A 23,030-nucleotide genomic window follows, 5' to 3' on the forward strand; every position below is an offset into this window, starting at 1 on the left:
CTCGATGAAAATTGTTTGTTTGAGCGATTTTTCTTGGCTGATGGTTGTCCTGTGTGAAGCCATCCTAAAGGCGGCTTCACATGTGCATAGGCGTTTTTATGCATGCCGCGGCGCAGCGTATTTTCTCTACGGATGAGGCTTTTTTTGCAACTCTAGGGGAGGTGAACAAATGCGCAGGCACTGCAAACAGAAATGCTCAATATTCTACGCAATTCTGTGAAATAAAGAAAACAACTGACCTCATTTTGCTAAATAGCTTTTTAAATCAGGACGGGGGTGTCAATGGGCATGCGCAAAAAATACAGTGAAATGTGCCAAAATGCGCACAAAAAATCCTTGCACATAAATACATTGCCCTGAGGCGTGTGCAAAAGCACACCGTGAGAATGAGCCCCTTAGGCCATTATCATCATGATCATGAGATTTTTGGTCTTAGAGTCTCTTCACAAGAGAGTATGCGAAGAAACGCTTGCTTAAGTGCAACGCATGTGCGCCGTGAACAGGGCACTTTTGAGCGCCTATCGATGCATTTCCTGTATTTTTTAGGCTATATAAAAGGCTATTTAACCTAATAAGGTCCAGAAGTGTTATTTTTTTCACCGAATTGCACAGTGTATTGCATAATTGTGTGTGTATTTAGTGAGCATTTCCGGACCTCCCATAAACTTCTATGGGGACCTTTGGTGTGCAAATGCACACAAAAATAAAGCATGCTGCATTATGCGCGCGCATAAAAGGAGGATGAAGACGAACCCATTGAAATCAATGGCTTCTTTTCTCTGTGTATGGCTGCCTGCAGACGGCCGGATCGGATCCGGCTGCGAGAATTCTCGCAGCGGGACCCGACCCGCGCCCCTGCAGGGACCAGGGCGTACTCACCTGCTTCCGCGGCTCCGGCTGTTTGATGTGCCGGCTGCCAGCGCACGCACAGACTGGAGCCGGTGGCCGGGAAGTGAGATTTCTGTGTGGGGCTTTGCGAGCACCACACAGAAATAGAGCATGCCGCGATTTGTTTTCTGCGCGTGATTTCGCAATATGTCTGTTTGAGGGGGCCCATAAGGGCCTTTTAAATGAGCAGATGACTTTGAACATGCATTCTTCCAAACGTTAGTTTACCTGATCATCTGCAAGTGTGAAGGTACTAGCTGATCAGCTGACATACAAGAAAACACTTTGTCACGTGATCTTTTATGTGGCTCCAAAAATCATCTGATGTTGGTAGCACATCTTCCTGTGTAAGGACGCATGTGCTGCCGACAACAGTGGACCTGTATGTGCGCGGCGGATCACACTAATGAGCATTCGGCCACATAAGGTACTGCTGATTATTCCATGTAAATGGACCTGAACATGCGCCAATCAACTTCCAAGAACATTGACTGGCACTTGTTCTTGGCATAAAAGCTACCAACGTAAAAGGGTCCTTAGCCATTTGAATTTTATTTGTAAGGGCCATTGAAACGGGAGGAATCATTGCCAATGTTGTGTCTGTGGAACTTGGCATATCTTTGGGTAAGGGCTGCCACTGGAGGAAACAGGGACTTGACACCATGAAACTTTCACATGTACTTTTCTTATCCAAATGTGCATGTTAATGGGGGAATTGGGGCTGATAAGTGTCTATGGCTGACCATCTTAAAGAAATTCTTATTCCCATGATTGGCATATCCAAAGGTGGGACCTGCATCAACCAAATATTTATGGCAAAGCCTGTGAATGCTGAGTTCTCCGTGGGCAGCGCTGATAACATTCTTTAACAGCTGTTGACCGCCGCTGTTCTGCTGGAGAACAATAGTGATGTATTTAGAGAACAGACCACTCACTGTTCTTTAAATACATGCAAGGAAGTACTAAAGGGCTGATTTAGCCCATTAGTACCTATACAAAATGATCGCTCAAAAGTGTCAGTTTCTGGCAAATTTTGAGCTATCATCTGTGTGTGCAAATGCACCTTCAGTGATCATGGGGATGTAGAAAATATATTGATTTATAGCAGGTATCGCTACAAGGTAACATTTTTTTCGCTGCAAACCATTTTAGTGATTAGTATTACAACCTACTTCAAAAGAAGGACTCATAAGCGCCTCTATTTTTTTTACAGTCTAGAGCAGTATCAATAAGGGTGGTCTCACATCTGCTCTCGGGGAATCCCCACGGCCGAACGGCTCCGTCTCGGATTAGAACAGCGTTGAACGGACCCCATTGACTATAATGGGGTCTGTTCAGTTTTGCTCAGCTGCCCGGCATTTGCACAGAAGAAAAAGTGCTGCACAGAGCATGCACATACCGTATAAGTGTGTGTGTGGAGGTTTGCGAGGAATCGAATTTGCCATCTTAAACTATATAGTCTCACTATTAGATGCAGGATAAATTGCACGATAATGTATCTTAGTAGCAAAACAAGTATTCATATCACATCTCCATTACGTATAACCTTTTTGGGTAGACATCTGCTTGGAAAAACAGATGAAAACTAATGAGTTTTAAGCTGAGGAGAGATTTGGGGGTCTGGGTCCAGCACAACTTTGAGACTAATAAAACTTTCCTTCCATCCAGGTCATGGTGGGCTAAACCAACTAGGTGGGGCTTTTGTTAATGGGCGTCCCCTTCCAGAAGTGGTGAGGCAGCGCATCGTAGATCTAGCACACCAAGGTGTACGGCCTTGTGACATCTCTCGGCAGCTGAGGGTCAGTCATGGGTGTGTGAGCAAGATTTTGGGCAGGTAAGGAGCCAGAAGATCAGTCTATAAAATGATATAAAGCTGAATTTTACTTAACTGCATGTCTGCTAGAAGCCTCCTAAGAAATGTATTTTAATTTTACAGGTTCTAGATTTTTTCTTTGTATGCTTTTATAGAAATATAAAGTGACCTGGATAAAGGGGTTGTCAGGGATAGGAAAATGGGTCTTTAAATGCCTACATGTGTTCCATCACCTTGCTTCTAAATATGATCAAAGGAACAACATGAATATGTAGTGCAACCTCATGTCATTTCTTCCTCTTCTTGGTTCCACCTTGGTGACTAGCTGTTTCCAAACTTACTTAGCCTCTAATACTTCACAGCCCCTCTGCTACATGATCACTACAGGGGCGTAGCTAAAGGCTCAAGGGCCAGGGTGCAAAAGCTTATCTTGGGGCCCCCCAACTTCTCTTAACCCCTTAACGCAGGGGCATAACTTGAAGCTCCTGGGCCCCAATGCAAAGCCTGTAACAGGGCTCCCAACTATAATGCTTTATTCATAGTACTGGGCTCCCTATATGGAGAAGAGAGCCCTTATGGGTCCCCTAAGGCTCCTGGGCGCTGGTGCAACTGCATCCTCTGCACCCCCCATAGCTACGCCAGTGCTTCACACCCATACCTTCTACTCCATCTCACTACTTCCAGAACATCTTCAATCTGACATCTTCAACTCCCATCATCCAACGAGCCTCAACTAAACATTGTCTTCATTTGGTTGACTCTCTTCTGTGGAGCAGCAGATGACCTTCAAATTGCTATATTCGGTCAAACCTCCAGTGAATGTAAATGACATACATTTAAGTAGTCACTAATGCGTTTTGAGAACAGGTGAATTGACAAGGCAGAGGACATTGAACTCCTGCCACCGCTAATTGCACCATCATTATAAGGCAATGCCATAATATGACATATGGGCTGCATTAGTTGATATAATACAGTGGCAGAGAATAGTCTATTTTACTTTGCCCACCCAATTCCATCTATACCACTTCTTTGGTTTTGAGTGGAGTTTTTCCTACCATTTATACAAATAATCTAGGTGTCATTAAAAGTGACAAACCTGTAACTAGTGCAGTAAACCATTATTGATAGTGAAACTGTTTATTGTGGTTTAATTGGGTAATAAATAGACTTGATTGTATTTTTAGCCTCAGGCATTATGGTTAAGGCGAGGGAGGATTCAGTAGGAGGACTTCCTACAATACACCACAACACCTTCTGCTATAAACACGTCTGCCTTATATCTGTGTGACCATCAACTTACAAGGAGTCTCCCACACATGTACTGTACATCACACCATGTTATTTCCGATCTCTGTCACTGGTAAGAAAGGGAGCTAACACAACCGATTCATGTAGAATAGATGTGACCATAAGACTGCTATTATCTGTAAGGCTATGGTCACACCTCATTTCAATATGGAGTAAGGGTTGTTGCATTGGCTCTGGCCAAGGATGGACAACCAATGAGTTGTGAGTGTCCCCACCAAGGCAGATGTAAAATATGTGTGCTTTGGACATCCTACTTGCATTTAATGGTGCCTCATCATACAAACATGCATATGCATGAACTGCAAAATACATATACTAACTATAAAGGCCAATTAGAAGCTCAGTATGGTGGGCAGTTCACGCTTGATGGTTGACCAGTCCAAGATGGAACTGGGAAGAAACATTGGTTCTTACTGCAAATTCTTGTCCAAATTTTCAGTTGGCGACCATTGACCTCCATGGAGAGTAGATGTCTGGTGAACTATAAAGGCATAAGGACAAAACACCCACAGTGTAGTATCCAAGGGCAAGTCAATAGCACTGTCTCCTTGAGGGTAGACACTTGGGTACCCTAGATATAGGCTGGAGCAGGAATAGCAACACTAACATAAGGGCACACAATGCCTAATATTGATACTCTAGGGCCTTCTACACCAACATACTGTCATTTTACAATATGTCTCAGATTATACCGTGCAATGCTTTGTATTATTATAAGTTTACACATCTTCTTCGGGGTGCATGTTGTAGGCATCAGATCAGTGGTTTTAGTTTTCGGTAATTATATCTTATTCTGTATTGGAGTAGGTACTATGAAACAGGCAGTATCAGACCAGGAGTCATCGGTGGTTCCAAGCCTAAAGTTGCCACCCCCAAAGTGGTGGAGAAGATCGGAGATTACAAGAGACAAAATCCAACTATGTTTGCCTGGGAAATCAGAGACCGACTGTTGGCAGAAGGGGTGTGTGACAATGACACCGTGCCAAGTGTCAGCTCCATCAACAGGTAACGCAAGAGAATGACGTTTGTCGCATGTTACAGTTCATTTTTACATCCAATGATACAATTAGCATTTTCAGTTATACAAAAGCGCAGTTCAGGGAGCCTGGCAGAGTGTATGCCCCAAGTGTGGGGTGCCAGGGATGGGGGTTGTGCCAACAAGCCACTTTGCTTTCACCAGGGTATCTAGATATAGAGCTAAGGAGACAAACTGTTTGAATGCCCCAGTTATGCCACAGCCCAATATAGTTGTATGTTTATCATTGGTAATAAGAATGGCGCAGTTTTTTGCTCTGAGTTTCCACATCTTTCTCTCTCCTTATAGAATAATCCGTACAAAGGTCCAGCAATTATTTAATCTGCCCATAGAGAGCTGTGTGAAGTCATTAAGTCCTGGACACACACTGAGTAAGTGAGAAATGCTACCTGTTAATTGAAATTACATATATTGTATCTTGCAATCTGTATTTATCGTCTCTCCATTTGATGTGCAGTTCAGTACAGTATATTGCTCCCTGGTATCAGTCATTGCAGGCCGAGCAAAGATAGATGTTCAGTGAAGTTCACTGTCTGATCAGACACCCTCTTGAAAGTGATTTTTTTTACTTTCACATCTATCCCATGATGCATCAGCACTGCATTAGCTGAGGCCATACCATTTTTGCCTGCTGGGAGGACAGTTTAACTATCATTACCTTCTATATTCACCTACATAAGTTACAGACCATAAGTATACAGTAAGGAGGATGAGCTGTTATCTCCTCTATTAGAACTCTGTGACAGGAACTGTGTGATCGCCATCAGTAACTGTGATAGGAATGCCTGTGTCCCACTGTAGGCAGTTTCTGTAATAGTTCCATGTAATAATATCACATACACTGAGCTGGTAAATGTGAGCTGGTCAGAACTGAGATCACATGACCATCTCAGGAAAAAGGCCAGGAGTTTTAGACAGAAAGAAATAACCGACCCAAGTAATACTAGCCCACTTATATATACTATGGGATGGCTACATGATTAATGAAAAAAAATCACCGGAGTGGCACTTTAATAACAAATGCTAATGAGGAACCCTTAGTAAAATTGATAAACATTCTCATGTATTTCCCTTAGTTCCAAGCTCGGCAGTGACACCTCCTGAGTCTCCACATTCGGACTCTCTCGGATCCACTTACTCTATTAGTGGTCTGTTAGGGATCTCCCAGCCAACTACAGATGGTAAACGCAAACTGGATGACAGTGAGTATAATTCCTGCACATAGTAATGTGTATTCTAGAAGACTTGTAGAGACTTTCAAGAGCCATTGGGATAAATATACAGCAGTAAGATACTAATGTGTCACAACCATCATATAATAAAATGCAATGCTGATTTACACTGAAGCAAAATAATATCTTTTATCAAGAAGTAAAAGGGTATATATATCGCTCAAAATTCGCTCAAAAGCCGTTTTTTGAGCAATAATCGTTGTGTCTAAATGTGCCCATCTTTCACTGTTCAGCCGAACGATGGTTTTCAGTTCTGCTTGAAATACAGTCATTCAGCAGAAGAGCTGATAAGTAGAACTGCACGCTGTGCTCTGCCCACAGAGAGCTGATTACAGCTGATAACATTATATTAGCTGTGCTCAGTTATCAGCACCCCTGGCAGATCAAAACGAAAGTAATCAGGAAACAGCGGGTGGTCTGTTCCCTGAATACAGCTCCCAGCTGCTCACACTCTGCTACTTGGTACTAATAGGCATTAGTACCAAGTAGTAGTTTATGCAAAATGATCGCTCAAAAGCCATCTTTTGAGCAATCAACTTTGTAGTGTAATGGCCCATTTAGACACAATGATTATCACTCAACTATAAGGGTGCATTTAAGGTCCATTTACACACACAGATATCTTTCAAAAGATTAAAAGATCAGCGTTCATTTTGCATAAAGTACTAGTAGGCACTAATTGCTATTAGTACTTCATTAGCTTCATTTGCATGCAAATGAGCTTCTGGGAGCTGTTACACTACTCAGCAGGAGGTCTGAGCTCTGTAATGAGCTCCATTGTTCAGCCATGGGCTGGAGAATTCAGCACAATGGACAGTAGACACAGCTGTGGTCCTGCTTATCAGCTGTTCTGCTGGAGAGGCTGAGAGCTGAGAACAGCTGTAACAATGTTATCAGCTCTCCTTGGCAGAACACAGTGTGTGGTCCTGCTTATCAGCTGTTCTGCTGAAGGACGGTTTTCAGCTGAACAGTGAAAGATGGGCACATTTAGACACAACAATTATCGCTCAAAAGATGGCTTTTGAGCGAATTTTGAACAATAATCATTGTGTCTAAATGTGCCTTCACAAGATCGCATGCGTTTTTACATTCGCCAGTACGCACCGAATTTTAGCCGCGCATTTTCGGCTATTCACACTGGCCGCTGTTGTGTATTGGCAAACAAATACGCAGAAGCGCAGAAAACCATTGATCACTGTAGTATGCTCAATATGACTAATAATTCTTAAATAGGGCCAGCTGTCTTCTTTTACCAGTGTCGTACGCCAGGTAGCTCCCTCCCCCTCCCTTTTTTCCGCTTCCATTGAAGTCCATGGGAGCTTCCTGCATATCTCGACAAAAGATAGGGCAAGACCTATCTTTTGATGCGGCGTATAAAATCAGTGCCTGAAAATGGTCATGTATCTGCTATTTTCGCCAACGTGATTTTTTTAGGTGCCCAAAAATCGTTAATCTGAATGAATACATTGGAATCCAATGTTTCGGAAATTCGTGATTTTTGGGCATTTTTTTCCATGGCTAAATAGTGGCGTAAATACGGTCATGTAAATAAGGCCTTAGGCCCCTTTCACATGGGGATCTATGTGCACACGTGTATAAAACTCGTGGCTGTTAGAACCAATGGTTTCCTGTGGGAACATTTAGATGAAGGAATTTTAGACGCACAAAAACATCTAAACGTTCCCATAGGAAACCATTAGTTCTAATAGCCACAGGTTTTATACCCGTGTGAAAGCGGCCTCAGGTTGTAGTCTGTAACCATGCAGACACCCACAGATTTGCATAGGAGTTGTATACACAAAATAGTGTAAGATTTTAATCAAGATTATTTGCAATGGATGCATTGGAGCAATAAAAGAAAGTGCTTGGAAAGGTGGACATACCCTCAAAAGGAGTTTTCCATTCTAGTAACTTTCTATGTACTAATAAGCATGTCCGAGCAGTCAAATCTATGGGGTTCTGGCACTGATGTTAGCAGAACAAAGGCCATACATGTGGAGCTACATCTCCACTTAAACCAGCGTAGTCTTGCAGAATGTCTTGGTGACTTCATTGGTGATGGTTGTTTGCGCATTTAGCATATACTGTATCTAAATGTTACAAGTGTAAATTTTGCAATTCACAAGATGTTGTTACTGATACATGATAGAGTGATGGGAAAACAAAAGTTGGTTTTTGGGTGGGTTCAGATCTGCGCTCGGGGTTCCACTTCCCGGCTTCTTTCAGGGAGCAGGAAAGGGGAAACCCCTGGCCAAACGGCTCTGTCTTATGACGGAACCAAACAGCACCAAACGGACCCCATTGACTATAATGGGGTCCATTCGCTTTACACTCAGCTACCTGGCTTTTAGACGGAAGAAAAAGGGCTGCATGCAGGTCTTTTTCTTCCGGTATTTTGTGCCGGATCTGTGGCAGAATCACCAACTGGAGGTTCCAACACAGATGGGAAACCATCCTTACTCCATGTTTGTTCTCCCAGGTGATCAAGACAGCTGCAGACTCAGCATAGACTCTCAGGGCAGTAGTAGTCTGAGCCGGAAGCATCTGCGGACAGAAGCCTACATTCAGCATCCTCTTGATGGACTGGAGTGCCCATTCCAGAGACAACACTTCCCTGAATCTTATCCCTCTGCCAGTCACAGCAAAGCTGAGCAAGTGAGTGGTATATACTGAACATCGCAAGTGTGTAATGTATGTATCAGTATAAATATATAGATTCCAGAACATCCCTGTCCCCTTTCTAAAAACCCACCTTTTTAGACAATCATGGCCTTTACTTCGACCGCTATCCTGATACTACCACTCATATTATTCTAGAAGCTCTCTACTGTCATCTATGGTAGTTCAGATACATAGCTAGGTTGTCCTGCACCTGGGAAATATTCAGTTTGGTGAGCCCCTCCTCTTTGTAACCCCACAGTAATACTGCTCCTCTTGTGGCCCCAAGTAGCAATAATACTCCTCTTATGAATCCCAGTAGTAATAGTGCTCCTCTTGCGGCTTCCAGTAGTAATAGTGCTCTCTTTGTGTCCCCCAGTAGTAATAGAGCTCCTCTTGTGGCTCTCAGTGGTAATAGTGCTCCTTTTGTGGCCCCCAGTAGTAATAGTGCTTCCTTTGTGGCCACCAGTAGTAATACTGCTCCCTTTTTTGGCCCTGAGTAGTAATAGTGCCCCCCATGTGGCCTTGAGTGGTAATAGTGCTCCCCATCTAGCCTCAACAGTACTAGTGTTCCCCCCGCTGCCCTCAGTACTTTCTGCCCACACTGTGAATTACAATAGGGATGCTCTCACATGGATCCTAGTCTCTCTCATCCCACCACCCTTCCGGCACTGTGTGCATCTTTAGTCCTCTTCCTCTGTCACATATTCCCTGCTTCTTCCTGCTCTGAGGCATCCGAGATAGCAAAGAGAACAGAAGATGCACCTAGTGCTGGGCCGCTGGCACAATGACAGAGTTCAGGATCTGTGGCCACAATGCAGCAGACAGTAATGTGGCGAGGAAGAGGAGGAGTGGGCAGGCTCAGCTGTCACAATGGCTGAGCTGGGACAGCATAGTAAGGTGCAGCCTGACACACATAACACATCAGTCAGGTAGTTGCAACTTACAGAGCTGTTGTGTGTGTTCAGCGTGGTCTGCAGCAATCAGCTAACTTTTAACTTAGTTGGGCCAGCACTCCCATTGTCTTCTGTCCTAATTGCACCCGGGGCACATACCCCACCTGCTCTCCCTATCTAAGTGCCTATTTAGTTTACACAGCCCCTACCTCTGGTTTGCATCCCCATTCCTTTTAGATTGTAATCTTATGTAGGTAGCATTTCTAACAGTATTACTCTTATGATTGATAGTCTTTTGCATTGACAATTCTATGGATATTTCTAATATTGTCCATCCATTATTGTACTTTGCTACATGCAGAAAGGATGCAATATAAATAATACTATATATACACAGAGATACCCATATCTATACATATGCTCCCATTATATAAATGAGGTCCCTAATCACTACCCGTCCTTCGGTTGCAGGCTCTATATCCACTACCGCTGCTAAACAATGCAATGGATGACGGAAAATCTGCGCTAACCTCTTCCAATCCTGCTCTTGGTAGAAATCTCTCGGCACATCAGGGGTACTCTGCTCTGTCAGGTAGGTGGATTTACTGACTGTCCATAGCACAGGGGATTTTGTTGTACAAGAAATGAACACGCAAACCTATGCTACATTTAAAGGGTAAACTAGATTTGCTATAAAGTTTGATAGAGCCCTTAAGGGATTTTTTACAGAGCGCAATCCCCCATCCATGGCGCTTAGCTATTAGCTACAGCAGAGAGTGGCTACAAAGTGGACCTGGCATATCTGTGCATCACATCTATAGCCCATTGATTTCAATGAGAACTGTGTAAGTCTTCTTTCACCTGTGTAGACTTATTAAATCCTCACTACTGGGTTCCTACACAAATTACAGCTGATCACTGGGGGTCCCAGCAACAGAACACCTTATGATCAGTTTATTGTCTGGGGACCCTTGTAAAAAAAATGGACTGTTCAAATGGGAGAACCTCTTTTAATTAGGAACATAACTGGTTGGCAGGTAGAGTTGTACCTTTTGTCTTTGGGGCTTTGGAAGCAATTAACACTAGATACTTCCATAAAGGACACCACAGCCGTGTATAGAGGTATCATTAAAGGGATGGGCCAGTTTCTTACTACTGCCATCAATGACGGTGAATGACGTTTGTAAGGCGCTTGCTAAATAATCTCTATTTCTTTGAATGTCTCATTCTGCATTTTCAAGAAGCCATGACCCCATCCCACTCAACTGGCCTCATAAGCGGAGCTCCAGTCTATAAAATGACAACTTGTGGACGGGCATGTGACCAACATGTGATCATACCTCCTCTATGGATTCGCAGTGTGCCTGCCAGGCACCTAGATTTGATTGCACTGTGAGTCAATGATCACATACATGTTGGTCATTACCATCTCATTGATGAGAGGCCTTGGGGGGGGGGGGGGGGAGGAAGGAAGGGTCATGAGAGGAAATATTGATGCTTAGTAAGTGCCATACAAACACCCTTTACACTCATTGCTGGACAGGAGTTAGAGATTGGCCAACCTCTTCAATAGGAACTATATATTTCAGTGTGAGATGCCCATACAGATGTGTTCTCCATTGACTTGACATATCCTGAGATGTATCATACTAGATGGCACAAAAATATGTAATTTCTGTATCACAAGAAATTGGAATCCTTAACTTAATGGAAGCCAAGTTAAGTGTAGACACACACACACACACACACGTATATATCCATTTTCTTTTCTGCAGGCAAAATCCTCTAAGAATACATATATACATTGCTCAAAGATATTAAGGCAACACTTAAATCACATATCAGATCTTCATGAACCATGGAGTCTTCAAACTCTTTCATCTGTTACAAGTGCTCAGCGTGGACCTACTTTCATCTGTGAAGCAAATGGGGCGTCAATTTCAGACCCGCCAATTCTGGTGTTCTCTGATGAATGCCAATCGACTTGCACGGTGCTAAGTCACGAGCACAGGTCCTTTACAAAACATCGGGCCCTTATGCCACCCTCATGGAGTCTGTTCCTGACAGTTTGGTCAGAAACATGAACCCGGTAGCCCACTCAAGGTCATTTTGTAGGACTCTGACAGTGCTTCCACTATTCCTCCTCACACAAAGGACCAGATATCGGTCCTGATGTCAGGTTGATGTCCTTCTACAACCCTGTCAGCTCATGTAGCAGTCCGTGTCCTGGTATCTGCTCCTGAGACTGAACTGGGAGACACATCAAACCTCCTTGCGATGACACATATGGATGTGCCATCCTGGACTACTTATGCAACTTGGCTGGACTGCAGATACCACCTCATGCTAGCAGTAGCAAAACTAGAGAAGAATCTGTCTATGGCCACCACCTGCAAATCCATTCCCTTTTTGAGGGCTGTCTTGTGTCACCTCTCCAGCGCTTCTGTTGTCACTTTCATTTACACCAAAGCAGGTGAAATCTATTCACAATCGCTTCCTCTTCCTATTTGGAGAGATTGATGTCCCTAAAGTTGAAAGGGAACTTGTAAGTGGTTTTAACCATACTAGACAGACCACAGGGGCAGACTACAGAGTAATAGGCCTTTCCAAATATATGTTTGGAAATGTCCAATTTCTAAGCAGACCTTCCAAAAATGCTTTTAACCCTTTCCAATCCACTGTCTGACCTCTGAAGACATTATGATTTAAGGCTATACAGCTCCGATGTTGGAAGATGTCCGTTGGGGTTCTCTTACTGTATATTGCCATGCAGTACTGGCTTTAGCCAGCATATAGCGCCATTGTATAATGGCAGAAAAAGAGTAAGCCCTCTAGGAAAACCAGGATACAAATTGGATTGGAAAGGGTTAAAACCTTTCTGTGTTGCATACAAATACTGGATTCTGATACTTGGAACTTCACACACGCACCGGAAGTTCTGCAGATCGTCACATGCACAGAGCGAATGACAAATCTGCCTACAACAGAGATACATGTTCTTCACATGTATAATGTCATGGTTGAAGGGGTTTTCCAGGCAGCACCTGCCAGGATACATTTGGGTCCGAGCGGAAGTGCTGCCCCGATCCTTGTGTATATCCGATTTATTCGATCCCAGGTGGCTTGGGCTCGTAATTGCAGGTGCAGCTCTCATTGAAGTCAATGGAACCCCAGCCTGCAGCTGCCATTGATTTTAATAAAATCAGTGCCTGCAATTATGAGCGGCGGACGCTACACAGGGGTCGGAGCAGCGCTTCCTCTCCAGCCTCGGTGTATCCTGGCGAGTGCTGCCTGGAAAACCCCTTTAAGTGTTCCTTTAGGATTTTTTTGACCAGTGTAGATACAGTTGTAGATACTCATGGGTGTGAACCTGTAAATTGTTCAGATATGAAATAACGTGTTCATAAGTATGGGTCTGCTCCACCTGCGGCCTCTCCGTAGTCCCATGGAGGCCGTTATACTCTTTGTAACACAACTGTGCAATGATAAATGCTGTCACATAGAAAAATTGCACACAACATGGAAGCATCTCATCATGTCAATCTCAAACACGTAGCCATTCTCTTAAGGGCTTGTAAAATTTAGGTGACAATCCACCACATCCATTTGTTCCATCACTTATCACATCTCATGCTTCCTGGTTTTCTTCATTGTAACATTTCCATTTCATTCCTCCATTGTAGACTTCTCACCATTCGCCATTAAACAAGAGACATCAGATAGCTCCAGTGCTAGCTCCACCCCACCATCGCTGTGTAGTCCCACTTTCCTGGACCTGCAGCCGTTCGGATCAGCAGCTGCTGCTCCCACTTTCAGTGCATTTTCCCATTCTACCACCGTGTATGGACAGTTCAGCAGTCAGACAGTCACAGGTAGGACCATAGGTATCAAACGTAGGCAGTAGTGTTGAGCGAACCGAAACGGTCAAACCCTGGAGAAGGACTTTTATGGCTCTTAGCCAGTTTTATCCACCAGTTTTGAGGCTATTGGTTAAGCTCTGCTTCAGTTTGAACGAATTCAGACTGAGCCAAACTTTTGTCAAAGCTCGAAAAACCAGCATAAATGAACTTTTCAGAAGTTCGTTCAACACTAATAGGCAGTAATGTTTTCCACCTTTATACACATAAAGCTTATTGATTGAGTAATTAATAGTTCTGCAACGTTGTAAATATTCTCTGTGTTTCACTTCTTTACAATTTTCAAGATCTCTGCTTGCGGTCAGTGAATGGGAACATTCTTTTTTTTACATTCACAGACTGAAACCCTCTAATGCACCATGCAAGTTCAATATAACCAAAGCCAGATTTCAAACTATGGATGTAAACAATGAGTACAAAATCTTTCCATAAACTACACACACAGCAATCTTGAAGGATGAGGAAATTAAACTTAAAGGGGTCATCTGGGACTTTTAAAGTGATGACCAATCTATATGATAGGTCATCAGTATCAGATGGGTGGAGGTTTGACTTCTGCTACCCCTGCCGATCACCTGTTTGAAGATTCCTTGGCTTTCAGGCAAGCACTACTGCATCTTCATTGGTGATGAGGTACAGGGCTGTACACAAGGATGTACGTACCATAGAGGCAGACCATGTGACTTCTATGGGCCCTTGGAGAGAGGGTACCCCAGCTCTGATTGCGCCATCTCTTTTGCTACTGGGTAGCGAGAACATATACAGGATATTCCTTCCAAGACAAACTGTGTTACTAGCAAACAAGGAGGTGACGAGTTTTCCAAGAGTCATTTTAAGGGGCATTGAACGGGACATACCAGGCCCTCTTGTCCTGGGCAGAAAACCTGGACACCATATTGGAAGGGGCCCATTTAAGCTTTGGTATGGGGCCCTCTATGTATGCCACTGGCTATACATCATGTAGCTATGGTATCTGGTACTGCAGCTCAATTCCATTCACTTAAATGTGACTTAGCTACAGGAAGGCAATGTGACAGGTGAACGTGACATCACAAGTGGAAAAAAAAGGCTGCAGCACTCCCTCGAGCACCATACCTTCTTTAAACAGCTGACAAGCAGGTGTGCCAGAAGTGGACCCCACCGATTTGATAATGATGACCTACCTAAGGATCAGTCATCAATATTTAAAGAGATATTCCTATTTTAGTGAGCGCTGTGTGATGCAGAGTGTTAGAGCAGCAGAAATGCAGTTCTAAGCTCTCACTCATGACCTGAAGGTTGCGGGTTCAATCCCCTCATGGTTCAGGTAGCCAGCTCAAGGTTGACTCAGCCTTCCACACTTCCGAGGTCGGTAAAATGAGTAACAAGCTTGGTACTGGGGAAGGCAATGGTAAACCACGCCGCAACAACAGTCTGCCAAGAAAATGTCACAATGTTATGTTACCTGAGTAATCAGTCATGACTTGGTGCTTGCCCCCAGGGGACTTTACCTTTTTACCTCCTATTTCAGCATTGCATGGCTGAGATAAGAAACCCATGGATGGTTTCCCAACTTTTCACATTACAGAAACAGCATAGCACCCATTCACTATAATGGAACTTAAGGACAGGGTAAGGCTGCTGTCTCAGACGCTTCTGTAAAACCTGGTGAGGTAGTCGAGAAACCAGCCATGGGTTTCTCATCTCAGCCAAAAACAATGACATGGGAGAAATCCTTTAAGCCCTGAAAAAACCTTTAACATACAGGGTTATTACAAATGATCTTGATTTGTAACACCCAGAAGTCACGTTAATAACACTTAGATACATAAATTTGATAATAATGGAAAAAGAAACTCAAAAAGTTTTGTTGCACAACATCAAAGTTGGTTTCCCCATCAGAGGTGATCGGTGTGACCCTCTGTCACTGGACACACATGGAGCCTGTGCCCGGAGTATGCCCTGTCCGTTGGGTTTCTACTGAACCAATATGTATCTGTAACATAATGGTATAGTATAGTAATTAGGGTAATGGGTCATGCTAATCATTGTCAATTCTATAACAGGGCGCGATGTTGTCGGACCCACATTGCCAGGATACCCTCCGCACATACCCAGTGGGCAGGGGAACTATGCCTCATCTGCAATTGCTGGAATGGTTGCCGGTACGTAATCAATCTCACGCTTCTTTGTACAATATAGCTAATTGTTGTGTTATGAGGCTGAAGAATCAGTCTACGTATCAAAGTAAGGTTACAGATACAAGATGCGAACAATCTGTCCTGCACAGTATGATGTAATGCTATGGCATTACATCATACTGTGCAGGAACTGGACAGGCTTCTATCAAGCCTGATAGAAGCCTGTCCGGTCAGATCGCAGGACACTGTACGGGCCCCCTGAACGTCAGGTGCCGGCTGTTTCTTACAGCCGGCACCCGGTGGCAGCAGTTCTGACGAGCGGCGCGGCACCCGACGTTGTAGGAAGCGGGATCCACCCACGATCCTGCTCCATACAAACATTTGTTGGGACTTGCGAACAAATAGACTTGCGAACAGGTTCCTGGAACGGAACCTGTTCGCAAGTAGGGGACCATCTGTACTTTACTCTGGGAATTCGCACTATATTTCTGCACCACAATCTGCAATGGAGTCCTCATAGGTTGGATGTGAAAATCACGGCCGCATAACGAGACTAAAGAAAATCATTGATTTCAATGGTTTTGTTTCCACTATGGTCATTCCCGCGTGTTTATACTAAGCCCTATGGACTTGCCATATCTTTCTCGCATGTAGATTTTCTGTGTGTGAGAAATATAGGGCAGGACCTATCTTCCTGCTTTTTTTCAAACGAGCGCGGATTAGCACAGAATTTAAAAGGCAAGAAAACCTTCAGATTTTTACCTTGTTCATGCGCAACTACGCTCTGTAGCAGCGAGCATAGTGCGCATACACTCATCTGAAGAAGCCCTAAAATGGATGAAATGTGTGGCAAAAGTCTGCAGCATATCCACAACAGATGGAGCAGTGGTGCCCAACCAGTCAGTGGCTTGGCAGCCACATGAGGCCCGTAAGGTCCATGCTGTGTGAGGGCGGACTCACACCGGTGTATTTGCACGTTCATTCTCATTTTTCGTTTCTGCGCACTCATTCCAACACGCGTGAAACAAACGCAGCATGCTCTATTTTAGTATGCATTTGCACACTAAAGGTCCTATAGGAGTCCATGGGCGCACAAATGCAATACGCTGCATAAATTTGCAATGTAAAAAAAGGACAGACTGGGGACTGATTAAGCTAAATAGCCAGTTAGCTGGGGGTGCAGCTGTGTCCCGCACCCAAGTGAAATGGCCCACTCAGTGCAAACAGTACAGTAAAATGTGCAAAAATGACTTGATCACAGCATAAATACGTTGTGCTGCCACGTGCGTTTTTGCGCATACGCCCATGGTAAGCCGTCCCAAGTCCTGAGTTATAATAATACTCAATGGCAAATTACATTATTACAGACAGGTCAGAATTACTTGGATGGTACACTATTAGCAAATGTTTGCAAATTCACGATTCCCTGTTTTTCTAAATTTATTGGGTCTCTTTTTTATTTTAATGTGGCTCCTGACCTTCAAGGTATGAAGGGTTGGGGACCCCTGAGACAGAACGTGCTGCGGAGTGGAAAAATCACATAGCAAGAATCCACTGGGTTTTTTTGTGGCTGTGAGTGAATGGAGTTAAAACCCCAATTCGCTTATATTGTTGTGCGAACCATTAGTAGTCAGCGCGCCAAATCACACATACACAGACATACAAATCGTATGAGAAAAAATACAGCATGCCTCAATGTGACCTGATTGGCAGATGGGAGTTGCCTATTCAAGCCAATAGAGACGCTAAAAAATGTCCAACACTCAGATGTCGCGCCCGCCTGTGTCATGTCCGTATTTTATGAATCCGTTACTAGTAAATTCAAAATAAAAAATATAATTGGTCTTGTTTCAGTTTTTTTTGTGAATGTGAAAAACAGATGACTTAGGCTTCCTTCACACAGGTGACAAAATCGCGTGAGATTTGTACGCTGCGAGACGCTCAAATCTCACACGAACAGGAAACAAATCACGGCATGTTCTATCTTGCTGCGTGCTCTCGCATTGCAGCACCCGGTGTTATGGGGCTGACGGCAACATCGAACCGTGTGCTAGGCGCACGCGATGTAAAGTGAGGTCTCCGCCGCGGTGCAGGATCCCTTCATCCCCGAAGTGAAATCGCCTTGCACAATTCTCATGGTGGGGAGCGCAATATGGGGACGGGATTCACAGCCCCGTATAGCGCTCGCCAGTGTGAAGTTAGCCTTAGGGCTCCTTCACATGGGCGTATTTGCACGCGTTCTTGTGCACGTACAATATACGTGCGCAATACGCAGAGAATAGAACCCATTTATTTTGCATGCACATTTCTCAAATAGAACATGCGCTATTTTCCTGTGCACTTGCGCACCAAAAGTCAACATAGAAGTCTATTAGGATGCACAAATGCGTTAAAAAAAAAAGAACACATCTGGAACTCATTGGGCTGAATAGCTATTTAAATCAGGGCGTCTACGTCCGCAAATGAGCATGATCTTCTTGCGCAAAAAGTAGAATATGCTGATATACGTGCAAAAAAGCCTTGTACATAGCGCAAATATGTTGGGCTTAGGTGTGTGTAAAAACAAATCTGTCCATGTGAAGGGGGCCTTATGCTAGTGGTAACTAACGATTTTTCAGTCCGTGTGCTGTCCGCGTAAAAGACAGACTAGACTCGGATCGCTTACGGCCCCATATTAATCATATGGGCAAGGCACACATCAGTGTTTCCACACAGACTCAAGCATTGAGAGAATAACTCATAGCTCTTGCTGCTCTGATGCCAACTGCGGAAGAAACTCGTGCATCCAAGTCACTGGGGAAGGGAAAAAAAGCACTCAGACGCCATCCGTATGCAGTTCGTCTGCTGTCTGTGTTTCATAAGAGATGCAGAAAAAAAGAAATGCGCTTGTTTGGGTTTCTTTTTTGCAGACATGAATAATGGATGACATACAAACAGACTTACGGACTGCGGATGACATATGGAACTACACACAAAAAATCCGTTTTTTGCAGATGTGAACCGTATGACTGTTTATACGCTCATCGGCCGCCTTGATGTAAAAAAAAATGGGCACACAAAACTGCACATGGATGAAAAAATGTCCCTTTCTTGTGGACGCAACGCAAATGCATTTTTATGCGCTTGTGTGCCTTTAACCAAGTCAAAGGAAAAAAAAAATCAAAAATGGCCAATTCCTCCCCATATCCCGTTATTAATCCCAGTTGCCACCCAGCAATCTGCCGCTATATAAAAGAATGTCTCCGTGAATAATATTTAACTATTTAGCTTCGCTCTCTGGAGACACTAAAGCATGGTGGCCCATCTACAAAAAAAAAAGTTCCCAAATGACATATTTTCCTATCCCATTACAAAGCAACAGGAGGGGGGAAAGAGGAAGAAATCTGCCGTAAAGTCAACGGTAACGTCTGCATCTTGTGTCTCACTTGTCCCAATTCATCATCCGCTGACTCTAATGTTTAAGAAAGGAGATTTATCGCTAATCGAGACGCTCGGATCATTTCATATCCCGTTCATTAGGAATTCCTATACTGTATTAGTTGGCGACATTGCTAGTATGTTCCCATGGGGACATTGGGATACAACATACGTGTAAAGCGGGCATCGCCGTTGATGAATGAAGATATGTTTTTGGAGGGTTGACCCCGAGTGACCTTTGCAGGTACATTTAAATGAAAAAGCAATGCAGAACCCCTGGTCCCTCACCCACTCAGCTCACAGCGCCGTAACCTGCTGAGCCAGCGTGTTACTGTGTTACCACGGATACGCGCTTAATGCAGCGTTAAAAATATAAAGTACTTCTACCCCCTCCCCACACCCGCGTGCACACCCTCCTTCCTCTCCTGGAGCGTGAAATGAGATTGGTCAAGATAAATAAAAAAGAGCAGTTATATTTTAACTGTGTGTGCGAAAGACGGATTTGTTCCCAACAGCCTGTAATCTACATGCCCATACATGCACAAAGAGGACACATTATCTGCTACCGGGAAGAGAAAACATAAAGCCGGGGATCATAACGGCAGACCTGCGACTCATTTACTCATTTCATCTATTCTGTGGGCTGTCGGAACGTTGCGCCGACTTTTGCAGTTGGGATAAATTTAAGCCCCTTGTAACAGTCAAAAAAACCAAGACGGCTTATGGCCGACGACGTAGGTGGTGCAGCTGGTATAACAGGGTCATGAATGGGGATGAGATGCAATATCAGACAGGGACAGATGTGGCATCGCTTCTAGAAAAATGGCAGGCCCCTTTTTTGTCCTTTAAAGGGGTTGTATCAAAATGTGTCTTATGAATAGCTGAAAAAGTCCAAGTCTGATCGTGGGGATCTCACCGCTCAGACCCTCACTGATCCTGAGAACGGGGGTCTCGTATACTCCACACTGTGGGCTCACAGGGGGAAAGAGATTGAATGGAGTGGCGGTCCCACATGCACGGTGCTGCTCTATTCATTTCAATGGGGTTGATGGAAATAGCTGGGCGCAAACGCTCAACAATCTCTGGTATCCCATTGAAGATGTATGGAGTGGCACCATGCACGCTCAATCGCCGCTCCATTCAGTCTCCTCTTCATTGATGGGGATGCAGCAAAGCCACATTGAGGAGGAAAGGGGTATATGCTTTAAGGCAGCTGGTTGTCACTATGGCAGGCAGAATTATCAGCCTGATCATAATCAGTCGTAAGGTTGTATTCTGTACATCAGCCTTAGTTTAGAAGTTGCCAAAGAATACATTGCATTGAGATGCAGCACACAATTGGCACTACATGGCATAGCATAAAATGGGGCAATGAGTTGTATGCAGCTGAGCTCCAATGTAAAATCTGTAACATGTCCCCCCAAACTATAATACTTCATTCACATTACTGGTTTCCTTATTTGGGGAAGAGAGACCTTATGGGTCCAGGGCCCAGGTGTGAGCACATCCTCTGCATCCCTTATAGTTATGCCCCGCCAACCTAACTTATCACCCAAAATGAGAAGAAAAGTGGCAAATGAGCTGTAGCGCTGATAAATGTAAGGTTCTGCACATGGGCGGAGGAAATACATGTCACCATTACACACTAAATGGGAAACCACTGTGAAACACTGGCATGGAGAAGGACTTGAGGGTTTTAGTTGACTGTAAGCATAGCTGGAGCAACCAGTGTCCGGCAGCTGCTGCCAAGGCAAATAGGATCATGGGGTGCATCAAAAGAGGACTAGGGGCGCATGATGAGAACATTGGTCTTCCTTTTTACAAGTCACTGATCAGACCACATGTGGAATATTGTGGACATGAAGGACATATAAGAGCTTGAGCTGGTACAAAGGTGGGCAACTAAAGTAATAAATGGAATGGGCGGACTACAATACCCAGAGAGGTTATCAAAATTGGGTTTTTTAGCTTAGAAAAAAAAAAAAGCTGAGGGGCGACCCAATAACTATGTATAAATATATCAGGGGACAATATAGAGATCTCTTCCATCATCTATTTATACCCAGGACTGTGACTGTAGTAAGGGGGCGCCCTCTACATCTAGAGGAAAGAAGGTTTCTACACTGACATAAAAGGGGGTTCTTTACTGTAAGAGCAGTGAGACTATGGAACTCTCTGCCTGAGGAGGTGGTGATGGGAAACTCGATAAAAGAGTACAAGAGGGACCCGGATGTCTTTCTTCAGTGTAACAATATTACATATTATAGTCACTGATTACTTCAGAAGGGTCGGTGATCCGGGGATTATTCCGATTACCAGATTGGATTCGGAAAGGAATTTTTTCCCTTAAATGGGGAAAATTGGCTTATACCGCATTGTTTGTTTTTTTTCCCTTCCTCTGGATCAACATTAGGGGGTAATAGGCTGAACTGCAAGGATAATTTTTTTTTTTTTTTTTTTTTTTTTTTTTTTTTTTTTTTTTTTTTTTTTTTTTAGCCTTACATACTATGTTACTAGTATAATTAAAAAGTATAAAATGCCCTTGAGATCTTTGTAATTCAGCCTCTGTGATACCTAAAGGGGTGTCCAGCCTTAGAAAAACATGGCTGCTTCAACAATAGCGCCATACCTGCTCATAGGTTGCGTGTAGTATTGCAGCTCAGTTCCATTCACTTCAATGGAGCTGCAACACCAGACGCAATCCATGAACAGGAGCATCGCCGTTTCTGAAAGGAAGCAGCCATTTTTTTCTGATCCGCTACAATCCCTCTAAAATATACATCTTCCAAACATCCTCCTTAAGTACTCTATCAAACGGCTCCATAAATTTGAGTGTGGCACTAGTAGGGTCTTGGTTAATGCAGTAATTTAATAAGATGGGGATGGCTGTATAGCAAGGTAGATGGCGGATATATTATAAATCTAATTTAGTTAGTATGGGCACCTCTAACCTAGCTGTAGCCTGTCTGTAAATGAAGTAGATGGAGGGGGAGAGAAGGTGCTCCATCTCTGTAGACGTATGGGATAATAATTTGCAGCGGAGGTCTGCCCTAGGACGGCTGGATGCATGCAGGAGGGGGCATGCTAGCCGCCGTGCGGTGGGTGAGATCTTACTACTTTTGTTCCATCTGACCTGACAGTTCTTGTTTTCTCAGCAGGAAGCGATTACTCCGGTAATACTTATAGCCATGGGGCCTATGCAGCATATGGAGACAGTTGGCGGTTCCCCGGCTCCAGCCTTCTAAGTGAGTACATTAAATATAATAGGATTTGTGCCGCGCTCATTCACAAAAGGGAAATCGTTGTAAACCATGTATGATCATTCCCAACATCTTCCTCTCTTGTCGCGCACAACATTGGACAGCGGTAGCTGCCAGCGTTACGTACCAGAAGCCGCCACTTCACCTGGAGCTAGAAGGAAACTGAAGGGCCTCTTACAGAAGTCGATGATCAGCAAAAGATCACTGCTTTGAATGCCCGTTCCTGATCATTGCCCAGCGACTGAACAACCAACCTCTTTTATGCTGGCGCAAAAATGGTTATGTGTTGGCGGCACCTACGGTAGTCTAAGTAGGGGATGTGCCACCAACAATAATCACCATTCGTACAAAATGGCACACGATAACTGCGGCTTGTAAATATGTATATAGTAACCAACACTTGCTATATCATTGATTGGTCCTTGGTTCGGACAATGATTTGGCTATGTTAAATGACCTGTAAACCTGGGACTTTGCAGGAT

General features: G+C 44.0%; 1 protein-coding gene across 3 annotated transcripts in view; it reads left to right on the forward strand.

The window, feature by feature from the left end:
* Nucleotides 1–23,030, forward strand: part of PAX8 (paired box 8) — a 40,229-nt gene that overhangs the window by 13,497 nt on the left and 3,702 nt on the right. The window contains exons 4-12 of one of the 3 annotated variants that reach the window (XM_066593124.1): nucleotides 2,557–2,722; nucleotides 4,820–5,017; nucleotides 5,337–5,419; nucleotides 6,125–6,250; nucleotides 8,760–8,935; nucleotides 10,306–10,426; nucleotides 13,518–13,706; nucleotides 15,797–15,895; nucleotides 22,447–22,533. In XM_066593124.1, the coding sequence (XP_066449221.1) occupies nucleotides 2,557–2,722; nucleotides 4,820–5,017; nucleotides 5,337–5,419; nucleotides 6,125–6,250; nucleotides 8,760–8,935; nucleotides 10,306–10,426; nucleotides 13,518–13,706; nucleotides 15,797–15,895; nucleotides 22,447–22,533 (1,245 nt within the window). Of the gene's footprint in view, nucleotides 1–2,556; nucleotides 2,723–4,816; nucleotides 5,018–5,336; nucleotides 5,420–6,124; nucleotides 6,251–8,759; nucleotides 8,936–10,305; nucleotides 10,427–13,517; nucleotides 13,707–15,796; nucleotides 15,896–22,443; nucleotides 22,534–23,030 lie in introns of all 3 variants that reach the window. The other 2 variants (XM_066593125.1, XM_066593126.1) reach the window with 2 other exon arrangements.

Source organism: Eleutherodactylus coqui, chromosome 2 (genome assembly GCF_035609145.1).
Source record: "Eleutherodactylus coqui strain aEleCoq1 chromosome 2, aEleCoq1.hap1, whole genome shotgun sequence".
Classification (NCBI taxonomy): Eukaryota; Metazoa; Chordata; class Amphibia; order Anura; family Eleutherodactylidae; genus Eleutherodactylus; species Eleutherodactylus coqui.